We start from the raw sequence: 17,745 nt of genomic DNA, 5'->3' as shown, positions 1-17,745 counted from the left end.
TTGACCCTGGAAGCTGCAAGGTGGCTTCTGCCAAGTGCCGGGTATCGGCAAACCTGAGCAGAGCTCAGCCCTGCAGAGGTGTGCTGAGAGCCTTAAGGAGCTAGGGCTGAGTGTAGGGCCAAATTTGGGCTCTCATTGACCGAAGACTCAAGTATCTCCAGCTGTGGCTGGAGCATGTTTATCCCTGTGCGAGTTAGCCGAAGTGCATCCTCACTGCGGTTTCTCCTGAGCCTGCGAGAAGTGGCTGCTCCTGAGCCGCCCCTGCTCCCACCCTCTCCCTTTCCCCCGTCTTTCCAGGCCATGGGTTTTTGCCCAGCATGGGTGCTCACGGCCGTGGTCTGCCCGAGAGCAACTTCTCTGTCCCAAGGGTTTGTCCTTGCTGTGGTTGAACTGGCTCAGCCCTGAGCTGGACGCGCTGCGTCGGGGCTCGGCCAGGGACATGAATGGTGGAGCACTGTTATCTGCTGGCCAAAGCGGAGCAGAAAACTGGCCTTAATTGCAGCCCAGGTGGTATCTCTGAGGGCTGTCCAGTCACAGGGGGCAGCCCTTGCTTCTGAAAGAGAAAGATGTATGCTGTTTTGCTTATGCAATAGAGAAAACTTCACATTGCCAGTGGCGCTGGTAATGCTGGGACTGGAAGAAGTATTTCTGGCAGAGCTCTTGCAGAAATATTCCTGACAAAGCAGCTCCTCGGGCAATGCAGTCCTCTCCACAGAGAAGTAGTAGCTCGCCATGACATCTACTGCCACCTCAAAGAGTATTTGCCCAGCTTAGCGCTACAAATTAAATATAACTGGTTGGCGCACAACGTTTCCCCATGTATTTGCTTTCTCCAGTGAGTGTTTGCCGTGTGGGCACCACGTAGCTCTGGTGCTTATCTTTAATAAATACGTTCGGTTGCGAAGGCTTACGTTGCAAATCTGTGGCCTTCGCAAGTGGCTGCTTGTTTGGGCGCTCATGCTCATTCCCCGTCTGTGGGGATGAGAGGGTGGTTTAGACTTGCTGTCACCCCCTCGGCCCTGTAGGTCACGGTTTCACAGAGCATCAGCTCGGTCGCCTGCAGGCAGCTCCAGCCCTGCCACGCCGTCCTGCCTCGGCACCAAACTCACCCCTCAGCCCAGCTGTTGGAGTGAAGTGAACTGGGGGCACGGGGCATGCCGGGTCCAGCTTTTAAAATAAATGGAGAACAAAATTATAAAAAAATCTCATTTTCATTTTTTGTGAGGTTATTTTTAAGCTGGCCTAGTTTCTCAATCCGTTTCACAGAGCAACGGCATTAGCAGCCGTGCTGGCACCCCAGGAAGGAAGGAGGCGGTGAGAGGACGGGTCCTGCGGGATGGGGGAGCCGGTCCCTGGCAGCACCCGCTCACCAGAGCCCTCTTCTCCAGCATCCCCCTTCCCCTCCCGCTCCCTGCCCTGCTGCCTGGCCTCGGCTGGCGGTGATACTCCTCAGACGGCTCAGTGACGCCATTCACCTCGCCAGAGCAGCACAAAACCAAGGCAGCAGAAAAATCTGCTTCATTGTTTGCCGAGGGCAGCAAGCGCTGGGGGTCGAGACAAGGAAAACCATGGATCAAGGAGGAAAGGAAGAGGGAGGCGTCCCCCTTTCCCCTCGTGGCAGCAGCAAGCTGATGGAGCTGTTGTGAACCACGGCACTTGTTTGCTGTTTCTTTGCGGGTGCGTTGAAATCACCTCAGTTTGGTGCAGATGCTGAGCTGGGCATTGAAAATGAGCACACGCACAGAGCAAGGGCTTCCTCCCAGGGTGCTGAGGCTCCCCCGTACACATGAAATGCAGAGCATACAGTGCCTGGAGCTTGTTTACTCATCTCTCGTCGTGGTAGAGAGCATCCCTCTCATCACGGCATGCCGTGGCTGCGCGTACCCCCACCGCGTCTTCCTTCTCAGCAGCCAGGCGGGAACAGCCACGGGGAAAACGAGCAAGGATCAAAGGGGAGCTGCAGGACTCGATGAACTGAACAAACTCTCTTTTTTTTGTTTTATTATACGTAATAACACTTTGTGGTAATAGTGAGTGCCCCCTAAGAGCTCTGCACAGTCCCAAAATAATCTCTGGGACACCCTGATGTAGCAGATGGGGACACCAGGGCTGGGGGAGAAGCACACCAGGCATGGCAGAAATCAGGGATGGCGTTGGAATTACCACGCTGAAGCATCTTGTTTCTAGTCCCACATCCAGACCCTCTTTGAGTCTCTGGCACATTTTCAGTAGACCCTGGGCCATAAGTCAGAAGTGAAAATAGGACCTTTATATTTTTGAGGTGGGATGATTTGGCAACGCAGACAGATTCGTGCCCTGGCTCGCGGCCCCTCATGGGGTTCAGTTACCCCTTACCATGACTGACGGACACCAGGCAGTTCTGGCCTCACCGCCTGCCTCTTACCCTCCATCGTCGCTGACCTGCTTTCTGTTGTTTTTCAGGAATATCTTCCAGGCTCCCTGAAATCATGTCAATAGGATCACATTCATTCTCTCCAGGAGGTCCTAATGGGATTATTAGGAGCCAGTCCTTTGCTGGCTTCAGCGGGCTTCAGGAGAGACGTTCCAGGCAAGTGCCATGCTCTCTGAGGGGAATTTCCAAATCAGGCCCTAAGGGAGCCCTGGGGTTTAGGGGGTGAGGGTGGAAGGGAGGTGAGAGAGGACTGCCTTCTCTCTGACTTGCCAAAGAAAGCCTTCTAGGCTAAAATCTCTCTATATATTGTTTGTATAACTAAGCTGTTGCCCTCTGCCTTGGCTACCAAGTGCCTGTTTGCCTCTCCCCCATTAATGCAGGGCTTTCTCACATGCCTCAGAGCTGTGAGAGAATTTCAGAGAATCATTCTAATTTACTAACTTATGCAGTGATCTTTTCAATATGTGAAATATGCAGGAACATGATACACTTCCCACCGCCCCCAGTTTAAGACCGTTGCTACCTAAAAGACAGTTTTCACAGCCATGCTGCTGTGAATTCAGAATAACTCTGCTTCCCTTGCAGGGCTGCTTTCATGTCCTGGAAACAGGGCAGAGCTTGGCTGCAGAGCCTTTCCATGTGCTGCCCTTTAGCTAGACAGGACTTAGGGCTTTGAGTCAGACACTAACCCAGTCATCCAGTCCCTGATGCCCCCAAAGGCTACTTTACAATTAAACTTGTGTAAAGTCTCCAAGTGCCAGAGTACCAGTTAGCAATTGAGGAGGAATGGCAGGCAAAGGGTCGCCTCCCATTGTCAGCTCAGGTCAGTTGTTAGATGCTGACCTAGCCCCAGCAGAGTCACCAAAGAGGCACCTATACGCAGCACAACTATCCTCCCTTTGCCACACAGAGCCACCTATGGTCCCTGCTCAAGACCAGCGGTGTGATGCTGTCCTCCAGAGACGCTCTTAACCAAGCCCCAATCTTCCTTAGGAGCCCCCAGGCTTTACACCTGAGATTATCTCGGCTTGCCTTTGTTTTTAGCACCTGGATGTAGCTCAGCCCTTTTATGGCTGTGGCTGAGCAACGCGAGGCAGGACAGGCATGGTATAAGATGGAGAAACGTCTGATGAGCCTCAGACTCAGCCCAGCGTTTCCAGACCAGCATTCGTATCTCAGCAAGGCAACTGGCGTATCAAAAGCTGACAGCGCGTATCCCAGGCTGCTGAGACCTCTTAACTTGTAAACAAACGCAGTCCTTTAACTGGCAGGCACAGAAGCAGATTCGTTTCTGCTAGCAGAGATAATATCAGAAGATTTCTTCAAGCTATGCTCCTTTAAGTTCGTTATGATTTATAGGGGTTTCCTCCTCTTTAATGTTCATTTTGCAGGTGTAACTCCTTTATTGAAAATTCCTCTGCAGTCAAGAAGCCTCAAGCAAAGGTGAAGAAAACGCATAATTTGGGCCATAAGAACAGCACCACGCCCAAAGAGCCCCAGCCTAAAAGGATGGAAGAGGTCTACCGAGCCCTGAAGAATGGCCTGGAGTAAGAGCCTTTATCCTGCTTGTTGACTGAAGCTTTCTGTGACGTTTTAGAGCCTAGAGAAACATATCACAGGAACAGGAATCCCTAATCATCGGAGAGGAAAATATACCTTTTGGAGCCTGGATTGTTACATTTAGGATCTGAAACATTTGTACGGGAAACGGGACAGAATCCCTTTTCCACTCAAAATGCTAGGAAAGCTCCCAAAGGCTGGGATTTCAACATTAGATTTTTTTTTCCTCCAAATTTCCTAGGGTCCTATCAGAGGCTCGTATCACCCTTAAGATAACGTCCCAGACGATAACGAGGCTTTTACCAGCCAGATACAGGAGCAGCAGCAGTTTACTGCCTGTAAACTAAGCAGCAGATTAGCTTCCTTGAAACTGGTTGTTCAGTATAAGGAGAACACTGAGCTCTTATACACAGCCAAATAAGTGGCTCCTATTTATTCCCAAAAAGGCAGCAGGGAGCTGCTTTTAGGACAGATCAATGTAAATGAGGTTTTGTCTGAAAACGGATCCAATGAGGAAAGCCATTTGTTGCACAGATTTTCTTTTAGGATGGTCAGCAGCCTGCTCGGTATGTGCTGCAGAGCTCATGCATCCCTTCTCTGGTTTGTGTTTACAGCGAGTATCTGGAAGTTCACCAGACAGAGCTGGATAAGTTGACTACTCAGTTAAAAGACATGAAAAGAAACTCACGCCTGGTACGTGTCACGCTTTTTCTTTGTGTGGATGCACAATAACATTCTTGAGGTGCTGGCGCAGCCACGGGGTGGGAGCAGGAATTTGCATGGATGCTCTTCTTCCCTTCCAGCCCTGGTCTTCTTTGTGATTTCTGCTGACTGACGAACATTACTTTCTCGTGGTGCTGCTATGTCACAAAATTAATCACAGTTTTCTCTTCTCTGTTGCAGGGAGTCCTGTACGATTTAGATAAGGTACGTTACCCCCTTTGACACGGGTTTTGCAAGGAAGTGTTAGTATTCATACAGTGTACGTAGCTGGCATGGGAAACCTGTCTCAGCCAGATCTAATGCCCAGGCCAACACCATCGAGGGAGAAGTTACCTGACAATTTGCACTTGCGAAGGAAGAAATCCCGCTCCCTGCCTCTTCCCAGGGGCTCTGGTATTGCCCGGTGCCTCCGCCAACCAGCTGAGCTCACTAACCCGGCATCAAACTTACCCCACCAGCCCTTCCCCGGGGTCTGTCGAGTTAAACTGGCTCCGCGACGGGCACAGGGAAGGAGGCAGACCCCTGCCAGGGGTGGAGGGAGGCGGAGGAGCGAGACCTGTTATTTCTGTCAGCTGCCAGCCGTTAAATCCATCGCTTTGCTCAACTTCGCCCTGCCAGCTCCAGGCGAGTGGGAGGCTGGCAGGGGCATGCCGGGCGTGGCTGTGGGAGCCAGGTCAAGCCCTGGCTCATCCCTGCTCCTGCCAGTTCTGGGGAAGAAAAAACTGAAAAACTGAAAATATTTTTCCCCACAGGAAAATTTGGGTGAAACAAAAGGAAAGCTTTCAAAAATGTTTCCTGAACAAGCCTGGCTTTTTTTCAGTCAAAATGCCGAGCTTGGTTTTGCTTTCAAAAACAGTTTTCTGAGGAAGAGGATGGATTTTGAAATGCAAACCCCAATTCATTTTAATACAGGTTTTCAAAGTACTGAGAATACTATATTTTGAACTAAAAAAACTCAGATCCTTTTTTTTTTGAAGAATTCAAAAAACTAGGGAAATCCCATCAAAGAAAAACTTTTTTTTTTGTTCAAAAATACATTAAGTACAGAAGTCAGTGAGCTCTGTTGTCAGCAGCAGATTAATGGTAGCAAGGTGGGACAGCTAACTCCAGATTCACGGGCAACAAAACCCTGCATGTTTTAAGGAGGAGTTTCTCAGCCTCTTGGGGACCTGAAGACCCGAGCAGAGCTAGCGTGGTGATGACTTACTGATTTATTTAAATGTGCCTCACCCTCTGCCTCTTCCTTTCCTTCAGCAAATCAAAGCGGTCGAAAGATACATGAGAAGGCTGGAGTTCCACATTAGCAAGGTAATGAGCGCTCCTATCATCTTTCTTCTGCATCTGCTCCTATGTTATTAGGAAAACAAACCCTTGGCCTTCTGCTACCCCTCCGCTCCGGGGAGGCTGCCTTGACGAAGCCTCTCCCACATTCAGTATTTTTACTGCCATGGGCTGGTGGTCGGAGCCAGAGAAAGGGTTTCCATATGGTTTGTAGCCCCCGTGGTCCAGCCGTGCCCCGAGACACTCCCGCCTGGCTTTTTCGTACCGAGAGAACACAGGGTCAGGCTCTTGCTGGGAAACATCTCTCTCATTGCATGCTTATTGTTAAACTATAGGTAGAGAGAGAGTTGCATCTGAAAGTAATTTAATTTGGCAGTTGTCTCCGCTGTACGCAGCAGCTAGATTGGATTTATTCCTGGATTTCACTGCTAACACTTTTGCTGCGTGGTTTGGGGCCCACATCCACTTGATTACATTGGTGAGAATAGTCAGCAGAGGTACTTGTGATTTATACTAATACATTTTAGAGCTGGACAAAATACATGGCATGTATTCCCTTACTTATAAACATATCTGCTAGCGATTAGTTGCCTTTCTGAGCCTGACAAAAGAATGAATTATTTTTGACAGATGAAATGTCTTTTGAGAGTCATTTGAAAAGCGTTCGCGCAGCTTGAAGTGCTCCAATTATGACAACCTATCCAAACCTTTTAATTTCAGTCTTCTCTTACTCTTGGAGCCAAAAAAAAAAAAAAAATCATCAGGCGATAGACTGAAATTTTGTTCCCCAAACAACCTTCTCTCTTGCTGGCAACATGAATGGCAAAATTAGTGCTTAAAGAACATTTCCATTCAAGTCCTTCCCACTCCAGCCTGCTCAGAGCTAATGGTTTTCGGGCTTATAATAGGACTGAAAAGCAACAAACACAAGAGGTAATGCTGGTCAGTATTACTCAAGCTTGCCGAGTACATTAGTTCACTTTCCGTAACCCACAGCAACAGAGAGCAAAGGAACCGAGCTGTGCTGCATTAAAACAGATGGGCTTGGGCAGGTAAAGAAACATTTTTGTTTCTAGTGATAGAGGAGGTCTTTTTCAGCCTTACTGAATCAGGGCTGCAGCGATGCCTTCTGCCATCTACCCGCCGTCGCTCTGTAGAGGAAGCAGAGCGAGGAAAACGGGATGCGCAGCAGCAGACCCCACGTATTTAGCGGGGCAGATGAGCATGACCTAGCTGCAATCGCATGGGCAGGGGCAGGACATCAACCCTGGGCTAACACTCCATCCAGATGGCAGAAGTAAATACCAAGTGACAGCTATTTATAGTAGCTGTCTTTAGCTTGCTGACTTGCAAGAGAAACAGGAGTGGATATGACTCCAAGAAGCTTTTTTTGTAACTTTGAAATGGCAAAATGCTACCTGTGCTTCCAATACCCTTTGCTGAACTCTTTCACGTTGCAAAGCCGTCCCTGTTTTGGTTAGGGATCCCTCAAGTCAGAGGCTTCGGCCACCGGGTATCCAAGCTAGCCTTGTAAAAGCCGACCTAACACTTCGAAGCTGTCAGGAAGAACAGTCCCGCTCCAAACAAATAAGCGTAACAAGCATTTTGTTAGAGGCTAAGCAGGCTTGGAAAATGGGATTTAGAACACGCCTGGATTGTCACATCAGGCTCATCTCTAATGCAGCAACACAAAGTGGTAGACTGAGGAAGCCAAGGCGCTGGAAGCTTTCACGGAGAGACACTGGGCTGTGAAAATCCACTACTAAGCAACAAGCACCATGAGGCACAGGGCGATTGCTTGATGTCAGAGATAACAAAGGAAAAAAGTTATTCTAGGTAAAAAGCAAATATCGTCCTATCTTAGCAGGGACATTAGAAGCAGAAAGAAGAGACAGCTTCCTCTATTCCTTTCCTTCTCCTCATCCTGATAAAGTCAGATTAGAAAACCTACATCTCCTGTATCTGGCAGATTAAGTTTATATAAATATATACCACTATATATTATACCACTATATATAGCTGGTATATATATATACACACCAGCTATATCACTGTAGACTCCCACTGAACAGCTCAGATGGAGTAAATGTATACATTCAGTGTGGGGATCGGAGGGAAAAGGGAAACCGAAGCATGAGACCCGTAAATCCATTCCACTCTGAAGCTAGATCCAGGGGAGACTTTAAACTGTGTGTGAGTAGGTTTTGCAAAACTGCCAGAGTGCTTACGAAATGTTCGGTGCCTAAGTCATGCCAAAGGAACGTTAAGGAGATGACTAGGAAATTATGTGAATGCCTGTGGAGCTGAAGTTCCAAACCCTCTTAATTTGACGTCAGCTGTTTGTAAGTCCTTTACTTGGGCTGATTCTGACTATGACTCCCAGTTTCTGGACGACAGGCAGTGAGAATTCAAAAAAAATCACTCCCTGCTTCCAATATTACCAATTAGTCAAATATTGCAACAGCCTTGATCCATGGCTGGCGTTAGCAATACAAGAGACATTGCTGGCCCTGTTAAATGTGCCATTTAACGTGTCCAGTCCCCTTTGGCAGTGTGGACGTTGCAGTTGCCTTTGAAAGAGCTCTTCCACACCGATAGATTTGAGAAGCTTGCTGCATGCCTGCCCTACCGTTACGATTGTACATAGCCCAGACAGCGGGGAAAGGGAGTAGCAATGGTTAAAGGCATGCAGGGCAGGCAGGTGAATTGCTGGCAGCATCTGGTGTTGCTGTAACGAGATTTTTACAGTGGAAGTTATTTTTATCTCGTGCTTCTTTTTCATAGACTGTAATAGTATCACAGCTTCATTTGCTCACCCGTTCCAATGGATCTAACAGTTTGGCTTAGTTTCCTTGTAATGCAAATGACTTCATTGTTTGTTGGTTTTATTTTGTTGGGTTTTCTCAGGTTTTTTTCAATGCACCCTCATTGTTCCCATTAGGTGGATGAGCTTTATGAAGCCTATTGTATCCAAAGACGTCTCTGCGATGGTGCCAGCAAAATGAAGCAAGCCTTTGCAATGTCTCCTGCCAGCAAAGCAGCTCGAGAGAGTTTAACCGAAATCAACAGGAGTTACAAGGAGTACACAGAGGTACATCCTCATCAGTTTAGTCTTTCACTCTCCCACTGTTTGAAGGCCATAGGAACTTTGCCATTGATTTCAGGGAGAATTTAATCTAGATAAAAGAATTAAAAGCAAACTCAGCAAAGAAGATTTATTATTTATTTGTTTGTCTTCAGGTGAATGAAGAAAGGCTGAGAGAGTTGGGGTTGTTCAGCCTGGAGAGGAGAAGTCTTCGGGGAGACCTTACTGCAGCCTTTCAGTACTTAAAAGGAGCTTATAAGAAAGATGGGGACAAACTTTTTAGCAGGGCCTGTTGCGACAGGACAAAGGGGAATGGTTTTAAACTAAAAGAGGATAGATTTAGACTAGATATAAGGAAGAAATTTTTTACAGTGAGGGTGGTAAAACACTGGAACTGGTTGCCCAGAGAGGTGGTAGATGCCCCATCCCTGGGACCATTCAAGGTCAGGTTGGATGGGGCTCTGAGCAACCTGGTCTAGTTGAAGATGTCCCTGCCAACAGCAGGGTGGTTGGACTAGATGACCGTTAAAGGTCCCTTCCAACCCAAACTGTTCTATGATTCTATGAATACCTGATGACTTACAAAGACAGGTTACATGGGCCCAAAGAGTTCCTTGAAATAATAATGTTTATGTTCAACAAGAGCAGGGTTATGCCCAGGAACTGCTTCCCACGAAAAAAGCATAAATCTGCCCCAAACGTACATATATTCTAACTATGTCTTTTCCACCCCGCAGATTGTGGGATGGCAGGTTGGCTGGAACCCATGTGTATACAGACATCTGCTGCATTCTATCCAGTTTTACTTGCTGTGATCAGCATCTATGTTATTAAACAGGCAGTAGATGAAGGAAGGTCTAATAGTGTTGCAAACATCCCAGCACAAACTGTGACAGCCTTCCGAAATCTGAAGGAAAAACTGGAGAGGGTCCGGTACCCGTCTCCCACAGTCTTTTTTTTCTTAATGTAGTCCATGTTTCTTGAGAGATTAAAAACATGCTGGGAGCCACTTTGGCATGGAGCTGCTGCTGGCACATGTCCTGGCTGGAGAGGACTGGGACAGTGACCAGGTTATGCTTCAAGGGTCACAACTGCCCTCTGCCAACGGGAGGATTAGATTGCAAAGAAGAAGAGCACGGGGTTACATTCAGCTTCGGCATGAGCAGGCATAGCTCAGCTGCCATTTTTAGGGCCAGACCTAGCTAAACAGCAAGGATGGCTCTGGCAGATTGATTTTATTGCAAAATATCTTTCATCTGCATAACAGAATCTTTCTTAAAAAAAAAAGAAAAGAAAAAAAAGGCAGAAAGAGGGTTTGTCTGACCTCGCTATTCTCTTTTCCAACACAGAACATGTGTACCATAGAAGCAGAGCTGGAAAACTTATTGGGGGAGTTTTGCATCAAGATGAAAGGTAATTGCCTTTTCACCTTTCCCTTCTTTCTCCCTGAACAGTAGCAGTCTCTGTGCATGTTAGTGAGGGCATCGAGACATGCTAGTTTGACATGTATTTATGATAGGTGTGGTTTTCTCCCCCCACACCCTTTGCTGAACCTTCAAACCCCCAACTTACACCCCTGCCCAGCGGAAAGGATCACAGAGCCAGGAACATCAAAGCTTACAGAGAGACTTTCTGAGATGCTGCTTCTTGTTTTCAAGACTAATTACCTCCCTCAAACGCTCCTCCCAACAGCCAAAGCAATTCAATTTTGAAGGCTGCTGTACCTTTTGCCTCTATTTCCATAATCCTTTTAGAAGATGACTGGGAAATTATGTGAATGCCCGTGGAGCTGAAGTTCGAAATGCTTTCTTAATTTGACATCAGCTGTTTCTAAGTCCTTTACTTTTGCTGATTCTGACTACTACAGTTTTTGAGCAAATGTAGAAAAGCAAAGACCTGGGGGTAGTTTACCATTTAAACACCTAGATAACTCAGTGGTGGCATTCACCTTTCAGTTTATTCCCTGTCTTTATGACAGGGGACTTTATGGGTTTGAATACAATGGAATCGGTTTTACCTGAAGCCTCAGTGAATCACTGGGTTGTCCCTTTAAGACTCAATGTCTTAAAAAAGAGATTGTGGGGGGATCTTTTCTGGATCTTCAATCTCTGCCATGAAAATAGTTCTATAAAACAAAATCAGCATCTAAATATTCATGCACTCTTAATTCTTCACTTGAAACCTTGCCATTTAAAAAATTCACAGTATCCCTGGTGAAGTTTTTAGAGCTCACAAATCTCATACAGGGTTTTGATTCTGCCTGCCTTGTCACAGTTGTGAGTTAGTTGTGTCCAGTGCTTGCAGTGCATGAGACACGATCTAGCTTAGATCAAGTTAAAATAGTTACTCCACGCTTCCATACTAGAGAAAACAAGTGCAGCAGCTGTTATAGTTCTCCTAGCTCCATCTCACAGCACCAAACCTCAGGTTTTAAAGCCCCCGCTCTTAGGTACTGGAAAGGCAGTCAAAGATGCATAGATGTAAAGTTACAAGATGGACACACAGAGCCTGAGCCAGATATTCCTATACAAAAACCCACAGCAGAACTGCAGCGTGGACACGCTGAAGGAAACACAAGGTCACGCAGTGTAGAAAGGGAATTGCATCAGGCCAGGTCCTTCAGAGCGTTTCCTTACTTGCTGTAAATGCAGTGCAATGTACAGTGTCTGACAGCAGGACATGTGGAGAAGGGGTCATGACATCACAAATGACTGGCCCCTTCTCTTTTGAATGCCCAAATCCACCAGCAAAGCTCAAGAGCTCTCAAGGAGCCAGCTGTTGCGCACACATGCAGGAGCAGAGCACAAACCCGAAACAACAGCTACTTCTGAACACAGTTCTCATAACATAAAGAAGCCCAAATTAGAAAATAGTAAAGAAAAATGTCGTATCATTAAATATGCTCTAATTAGGACATCTAAGATTTCTATATAGATAGTTTTTCCTAGGAATGGGAATCCAATAGGACAGTCCAGCCATTGCTATTGCTAAAGCTCACAAGAGCTCTAGCACAAAAGCCTGTAGATCACGCAGCAAGCCTCCCCCTTATGTTATACTGCAGCATATCCAGCTAACTTTAGGATCTAATTTAAAATCAAAGCATTCCTCTCCCCAAAGCTTATCTGTTCCTAGACATTCCAGTGAAAGTTATTTTTATTTTGTGCCCTCTGTCACTTACACTGAAAGCAAGCCAACCTACACAGTGCTGTCAGGAAGCAGGGGACCCACGCTGTGTTTTTATGATTGATATTTAAAGGAAAGAAAACCTAATCATTTTTCAAAATAAAGATAATAAACTTGCCAGTAGGCTTTGATTACTGCTCAGGATTAATCAGCTGTTGAAATTAAACAGGGAAACCCAGTGTGGAAATTTAGAAGTCCCTGTGTGGAATCTGCGTGTCCTGTTATGATGTATAGGGAAGTGCCCCTATACCTGTTGGAAGTGCCAGGACAGCAGGAGGTGGAATGCCCAGACATTTCACACAGGGAGAGTGATACGCTGGCCTGACTCACCAGGGGCCCTGCAAGACCGAGCCCAGCGCAAGCAGCAAAGTCCACGTGTCCAGCATCCTGCACACGAGCAGAGTTGTACATGCTGCATGAACTGATGCCTTCAGGTGGCCCTACCAACAAAGGACACTAGTGCCCTGCCACCTTACCACAGCCACGCAATGGCCTTATCCCCTAATTACTTATGGTGAAGCCCCAGGAGCAACCTCCCATCCCGTCTGCATTACAAGCCCAGGACAGTGCTTTTACAAAGGCGTGACATTTGAAATGGTATGATAGAGCCATTGGCTCTGCCATACGTTTAGTCCCTAAGTGCCACTCAGTTACCAAAAAGTACCTATCCCCTGTAATCAAGTCAGCGCTTAGCCCCCTCTCCATCAGGCTGAAGAGACTTGACCAGTGCCTGCCGCTGCAGGAGTTCAGTTCCAGGTTCACCTCTCCTGCCGCTTCCTTCTGTCTCCCTCTGCCCAAACCAGTCACTGCTCACAGACCTCAACTCCGGACAACGTCCATGTGAAGTTTTAAGCTGCGTTTCCCCACCCTCCCACCCCATCTGCTGAGCAAAGAAAGGACCTTTCATGTTCCTCAGACGCTTTCAGTGATGTCCCAGCAGAGATCAAATTCACTTATAAAAGCACGCCTGGGGAGAGAGAAGCAGCAGTTGAGTGCTAGTAAGCTTAAATTATTTAGAAACAGTAAATAAATTAGAAAGGAATTGGTAATATGAGCTCTGCGCCAGGGCCTCTCTGTTCTGCTAAACAGAAAGATGAGTGAAGAAAACTCTTTTCTGGTCAAAGAAATGGAAGAGGAGGGTCAGCAGATCACAGGGACAGGCCATGACTGCATGCAGGGGTCTAGTTGCTCCTACAGTCCAGCTAGCAGGACTAATTCAGCCCGGTAAATAAAGCCAACATTAGGGTTCATCTTAACTTGCCTTGATTTTAACACACCCATATATGTTCAACTATGGCATTTTAGGATAAATGCAGCCCAAAGACCCCGGAACATTTGTTTTCGTTCCTTTCTCTGCCGCAGGCTTTGTATGTGTCCTGAAACTGGTTTCTTTGGGCGTTGTGACACTAGAGGCATAGTTTTAGGCTTACCCAAGCTAAGCAGGGTAAATTTTTATACCAAAACAAATGCAATAGTTAACTAGTGAGGAGATCTTTCAGAAAGGAGAGGTTCCCTCTGTGGAGGCAGAGGATTAATGAAAACCAACCAGTCGCATCCAGTAGAAGAACAGGTCACAAGGCCAGGAGAGGGATGGTAACGTCCTTGGGATTTCAGGATGGTCACAAGCCTCGGGAAACTTTCCATTTCATAAGCACAGTGCCAATATAGAAATAGCATCATCATGTCCTACCTTTAAAAAAAATTGTAAAAGAAAAATCAAGCAAACATATACCACAAGTGCTTTGCTGCACTACTTCTCCCCCACTGGGGAAAGATGGGATAAATCTCATATTACAGATGTCAGTCATGTTTCTTGATGTACTTACTATTGAAAGATACTCGGATCGTATGGGAGTGATAATGTTATGGAAACATCAAACAGAAGGAGCCCCTCTTGTGTTTCTATTAAGATGTACTAAAAAGGAATTTGTGTTAAAATGTATGGCTTGCTCTGATTAGTGTTAAGCAGCAAGCACTGCATGGTAATCAGCAGCTCGCCTACGCATCGTGATAGTAAGGGTGCTGAAGCCAGATGACGTCAGGAAGCTGTTTCTTCTTTTTCTATGATTATTATAAAATAATTTGAGCGGCTGTAGGAAGAAAAGCTGGGAAGTGCAAGTCTTTAATATGCAAGAAACCACAACCCAATGAATTGTATACCAAAAAAAAAAAAAAGAAAAGAAAGAAAATTAATATGGGGGGGGAGGTAGTCTTGGTTTGGAGGGCGCTAAGGCAGCAGTAAGGGGGGGGTTAAAAACACCTCCCGGCGTAGCGGCTGCCAGGGGGCTGGTGGAGGGCTGCCGGCCTCCCCTGTCCAAGCATGGCCGCAGCCCCGGGGCACGCCGCTGCCAGACTCCCACAGCCCCTCTGTGTCTTTCCTTCTCAGGTCTGGCTGGCTTCGCTCGGCTCTGCCCAGGAGATCAATACGAGGTACGTCTGGGTTGGTTTATGGTTTGTTTAATAGCAAAAGAATCAAAAGGAAGGCAGATTTCTGCTGCTTTTTACAACGCAATGAATAAAGCCTTTTCACATCAGCACCCCGAGAAACAGCTATTATTTTTCCTGTATATGCTCTGAAAAACCTTGCCGTTCTCTTTATGTCTGCCTATGTCAGGGCATCTATCACAAGACCTGAAAATTATATTCAGAGCACTGGATGATGGCTATTCGAAGAACTACAAGCTTGCTTTTTTTTTTTTATTTTAAAAATTCAAATTAAAAAAAAAAACAAACCCACAAGCAAAACCCCCTTACTTTTTAAGTGTCTCCAAGAATGAGGGCGTGCTTCTCACTGTCTTATTCGGGACAAACATTTCTAATTCCCCTGGAAAAAAGCATATGCCCCATCTCATGGACGGAGAGCTAATTGAACAAGTCCTTGCAAATATCCTTTACTGAATGTTTAGACTTTACTTCATCATAAAGCAGAGTAGCAGAAAGACACAGAATAACCATTTCTTGAGACCCAGATGTTACCTGCTGTGAGGCTGTGTCAGGATCTCCGGTCACTGCGGCGTTCCAGTGGAGAACATCAAGATCAGGTTAATTGGAGATCTATCCAGAACAGAGCTAACCCTGCAAGAAATTTGCAGCGGCTTGATAACGGATCCCCCCAGCCTGTACTTCCCAGCTGTCTTGATCATTGATTCATTTGTTCCCACTCCCGTTCCCCGTGAGAAATCTTTCCTGCTGCTTTCACGCCTGCAAGCAGCGTGTGCTTCCTCTGCGGGGTGGATTAGTTGGTGCAGGTCTCTCCCAGCTGAGCCTGCAGCCCAAAGTGGGCTTGCTGCTCTTACCGCTTCAAATTGTGTTACTGCACTGTGGGTCTCATTCATTTCCATCACCATCCAGCCAAAGTCTCGCAGCTGGGGAGGCTTCTGGTGGGGGATGGCCAAAAGCTCACCTACCCTCTCCCCTGCCTGGGAAGGCAGCAGGTCCAGCAAGCTGTAGGTGTTAGGAAAGGCCATGGGGGCTTTCAGCCTGCCCTCCCAAATCTCGCCTCCCCTGCCCCCGTTTTCCCTGTAAATAGAGTTAAAACTCCTGCAGCTTCTTTGTTATGAGTCATCTAGTTACATGAAGGTGAAAGCTGGGGTGAGGCGTGCCTTGCCAAAAGGTGCGATTGGGAGAGCTGAGAGGCAGAGATCCTGCAGGATAGACCTTTCCCTTCTGGCTCGATGGGAAGCAGAGGGGCAGCACCTACACCACTAACTCTTCCAACCTACTTCAGACCCTTTCCCCAATTCTGTTTCTGATATTTGTGCATCAAGAAAGCAAATTTCTCAAGAAAATAAAACGATTTTTCTGTTTCAGATTTTCATGCGTTACGGTCGCCAGCGATGGAAACTGAAAGGCAAAATAGAAGTGAACGGCAAGCAAAGCTGGGATGGAGAAGAAATGGTTTTCCTCCCTCTCATTGTTGGACTGATTTCCATTAAGGTATACATGCTAACTCCCTTGCCTGCAAGCAAGGCAGGAGTCAAGAACCTGCCTTCTCGTCCACCATCAGCAAAAATGCAGTAGCAGATCATTAAACTCTTTGGAAATGAGCCATCATTAGTATTTCCAACACACCTACTAGAATGAAGTGCTATAGTATTGTCCAATCTAGATGTTACAAGCCTGTAATCAGTTTGGGAGTCCTGTGGGAGAGGTTGTCCTAACTCTCCCCAGACTGGTGTCATGGCCATACTAACACGAGCCTTGCCTCACATTGCTCTCCAGCAACTCAGATTATTTGCACCAAAGCAAGGGAACACCAGAAACCTGTTTGCTAGCATTATTCAGGAAAACAACAGCAATGAAAAACCCCAAACCAAAAAATCCCACTACTGATGAGTTTTTTAATACTGCTCAGATAGGAAAGCAGCATCTGCTGATCTGGAGAAATACACAGGGCTCTCATTTGAACACACACAGGGCCAGCTGGGCATGAACTGGAACAGTCTTGAGGTCCAGTGCAGAACAGCAGTGCTACACTGTGAGGTAGCAGTGCTGTGAGGTTTCTGCTCCCAGTGAGATGGGGGTGCATGGAAAAACCACTCTGATTTTTTGGCAGCTTCCGAGAGCACAGCAGTTCCCAAAATTTCTTAATGAAAGTCCCTCTGACCCCATGCCCTGTCCCCCAGGGAAAGAACAACTTTTGCAACTCCTAGCAATCAGCAGCAACTTTTCCTCCTAAACTGGAGTCTTTCCATCACTGCTCCATCCCCTCATTGCCCCAGAGTTACAGGAGACGAATACATAGAATAGGGGTCCCTTTGGAATTACTAAGTAGGCCAGCTACATCAGGAGATTGCCTGACATGAAAATTATCAATTGCTGAGAGAACATTAGACAGGAAAACATCCAATATTCTCTCCCTGTTCCCACTCTTCCCTTGGGCTCTGCTTATGGTCACTGCAAAAGACCAAATACAAGGTCGGGTAGCCCCTTGGTCTGAGCCAGTATGGTTGTTCTCTTCTGACACCCATAAAAACATAAAGAAAACACAGAAGCATGATCGTATGCAACTACGCATTTATTAAAAAAACAATAAATCTGAATTTTCCTCTAAGTTATGAAGGTGCAACAAACATAGTCATATTTTAGAAGCCTTTTAGGAAGGGGTCCAGGCCAGAAAATCAAAACCATTGCCTTGTAATGACGGATTGCAATGCCTTATGTGGTCCAAAATATCCTGTTCTTGTCTCTTACAGGTCACAGAAGTTAAAGGACTTGCTACTCACATCCTTGTGGGAAGTGTTACCTGTGAGACAAAAGACCTGTTTGCAGCTCGACCTCAGGTGGTTGCAGTAGACATTAACGACCTTGGGACAATTAAGCTGAACCTTGAAATCACCTGGTAGTAAGTAGAGCTGGTCAGTCGGTCAGTCGGTCGGTCGGTCGGTCGGTCGGTCGGTCGGTCGGTCAGTCAGTCAGTCAGTCAGTCAGTCAGTCACTGGATCAAGCAGTTGTAAAAATTCAACCAAAGAGCAAAGGTCCATGTGGTCTCTTCTCTCCT

The 17,745-nt window shown here is 46.7% G+C and overlaps 1 protein-coding gene across 3 annotated transcripts in view; it reads left to right on the top strand.

Annotated features, from left to right (window-relative positions):
• The first annotated feature begins 2,450 nt into the window (after positions 1 to 2,450).
• The window catches only part of FAM65B (family with sequence similarity 65, member B), a 34,621-nt gene continuing 19,326 nt past the window's right edge, over positions 2,451 to 17,745 (top strand). For 2 of the 3 annotated variants that reach the window (XM_009582378.1, XM_009582379.1), the window contains exons 1-10: positions 2,451 to 2,569; positions 3,805 to 3,960; positions 4,588 to 4,666; positions 4,877 to 4,900; positions 5,951 to 6,004; positions 8,919 to 9,068; positions 10,412 to 10,475; positions 14,632 to 14,675; positions 16,056 to 16,181; positions 17,441 to 17,589. In XM_009582378.1, coding sequence (XP_009580673.1) covers positions 2,469 to 2,569; positions 3,805 to 3,960; positions 4,588 to 4,666; positions 4,877 to 4,900; positions 5,951 to 6,004; positions 8,919 to 9,068; positions 10,412 to 10,475; positions 14,632 to 14,675; positions 16,056 to 16,181; positions 17,441 to 17,589 — 947 coding nt within the window. In that variant the 5' untranslated portion in view covers positions 2,451 to 2,468. The remainder of the gene's footprint in view (positions 2,570 to 3,804; positions 3,961 to 4,587; positions 4,667 to 4,876; positions 4,901 to 5,950; positions 6,005 to 8,918; positions 9,069 to 10,411; positions 10,476 to 14,631; positions 14,676 to 16,055; positions 16,182 to 17,440; positions 17,590 to 17,745) is intronic. The other variant, XM_009582377.1, reaches the window with a different exon arrangement.

Source organism: Fulmarus glacialis, unplaced genomic scaffold (genome assembly GCF_000690835.1).
Source record: "Fulmarus glacialis isolate BGI_N327 unplaced genomic scaffold, ASM69083v1 scaffold11927, whole genome shotgun sequence".
NCBI lineage: Eukaryota > Metazoa > Chordata > Aves > Procellariiformes > Procellariidae > Fulmarus > Fulmarus glacialis.
Note: the sequence above shows the minus strand (reverse complement) of the source record. Positions and strands in the feature narration are given on the sequence as shown.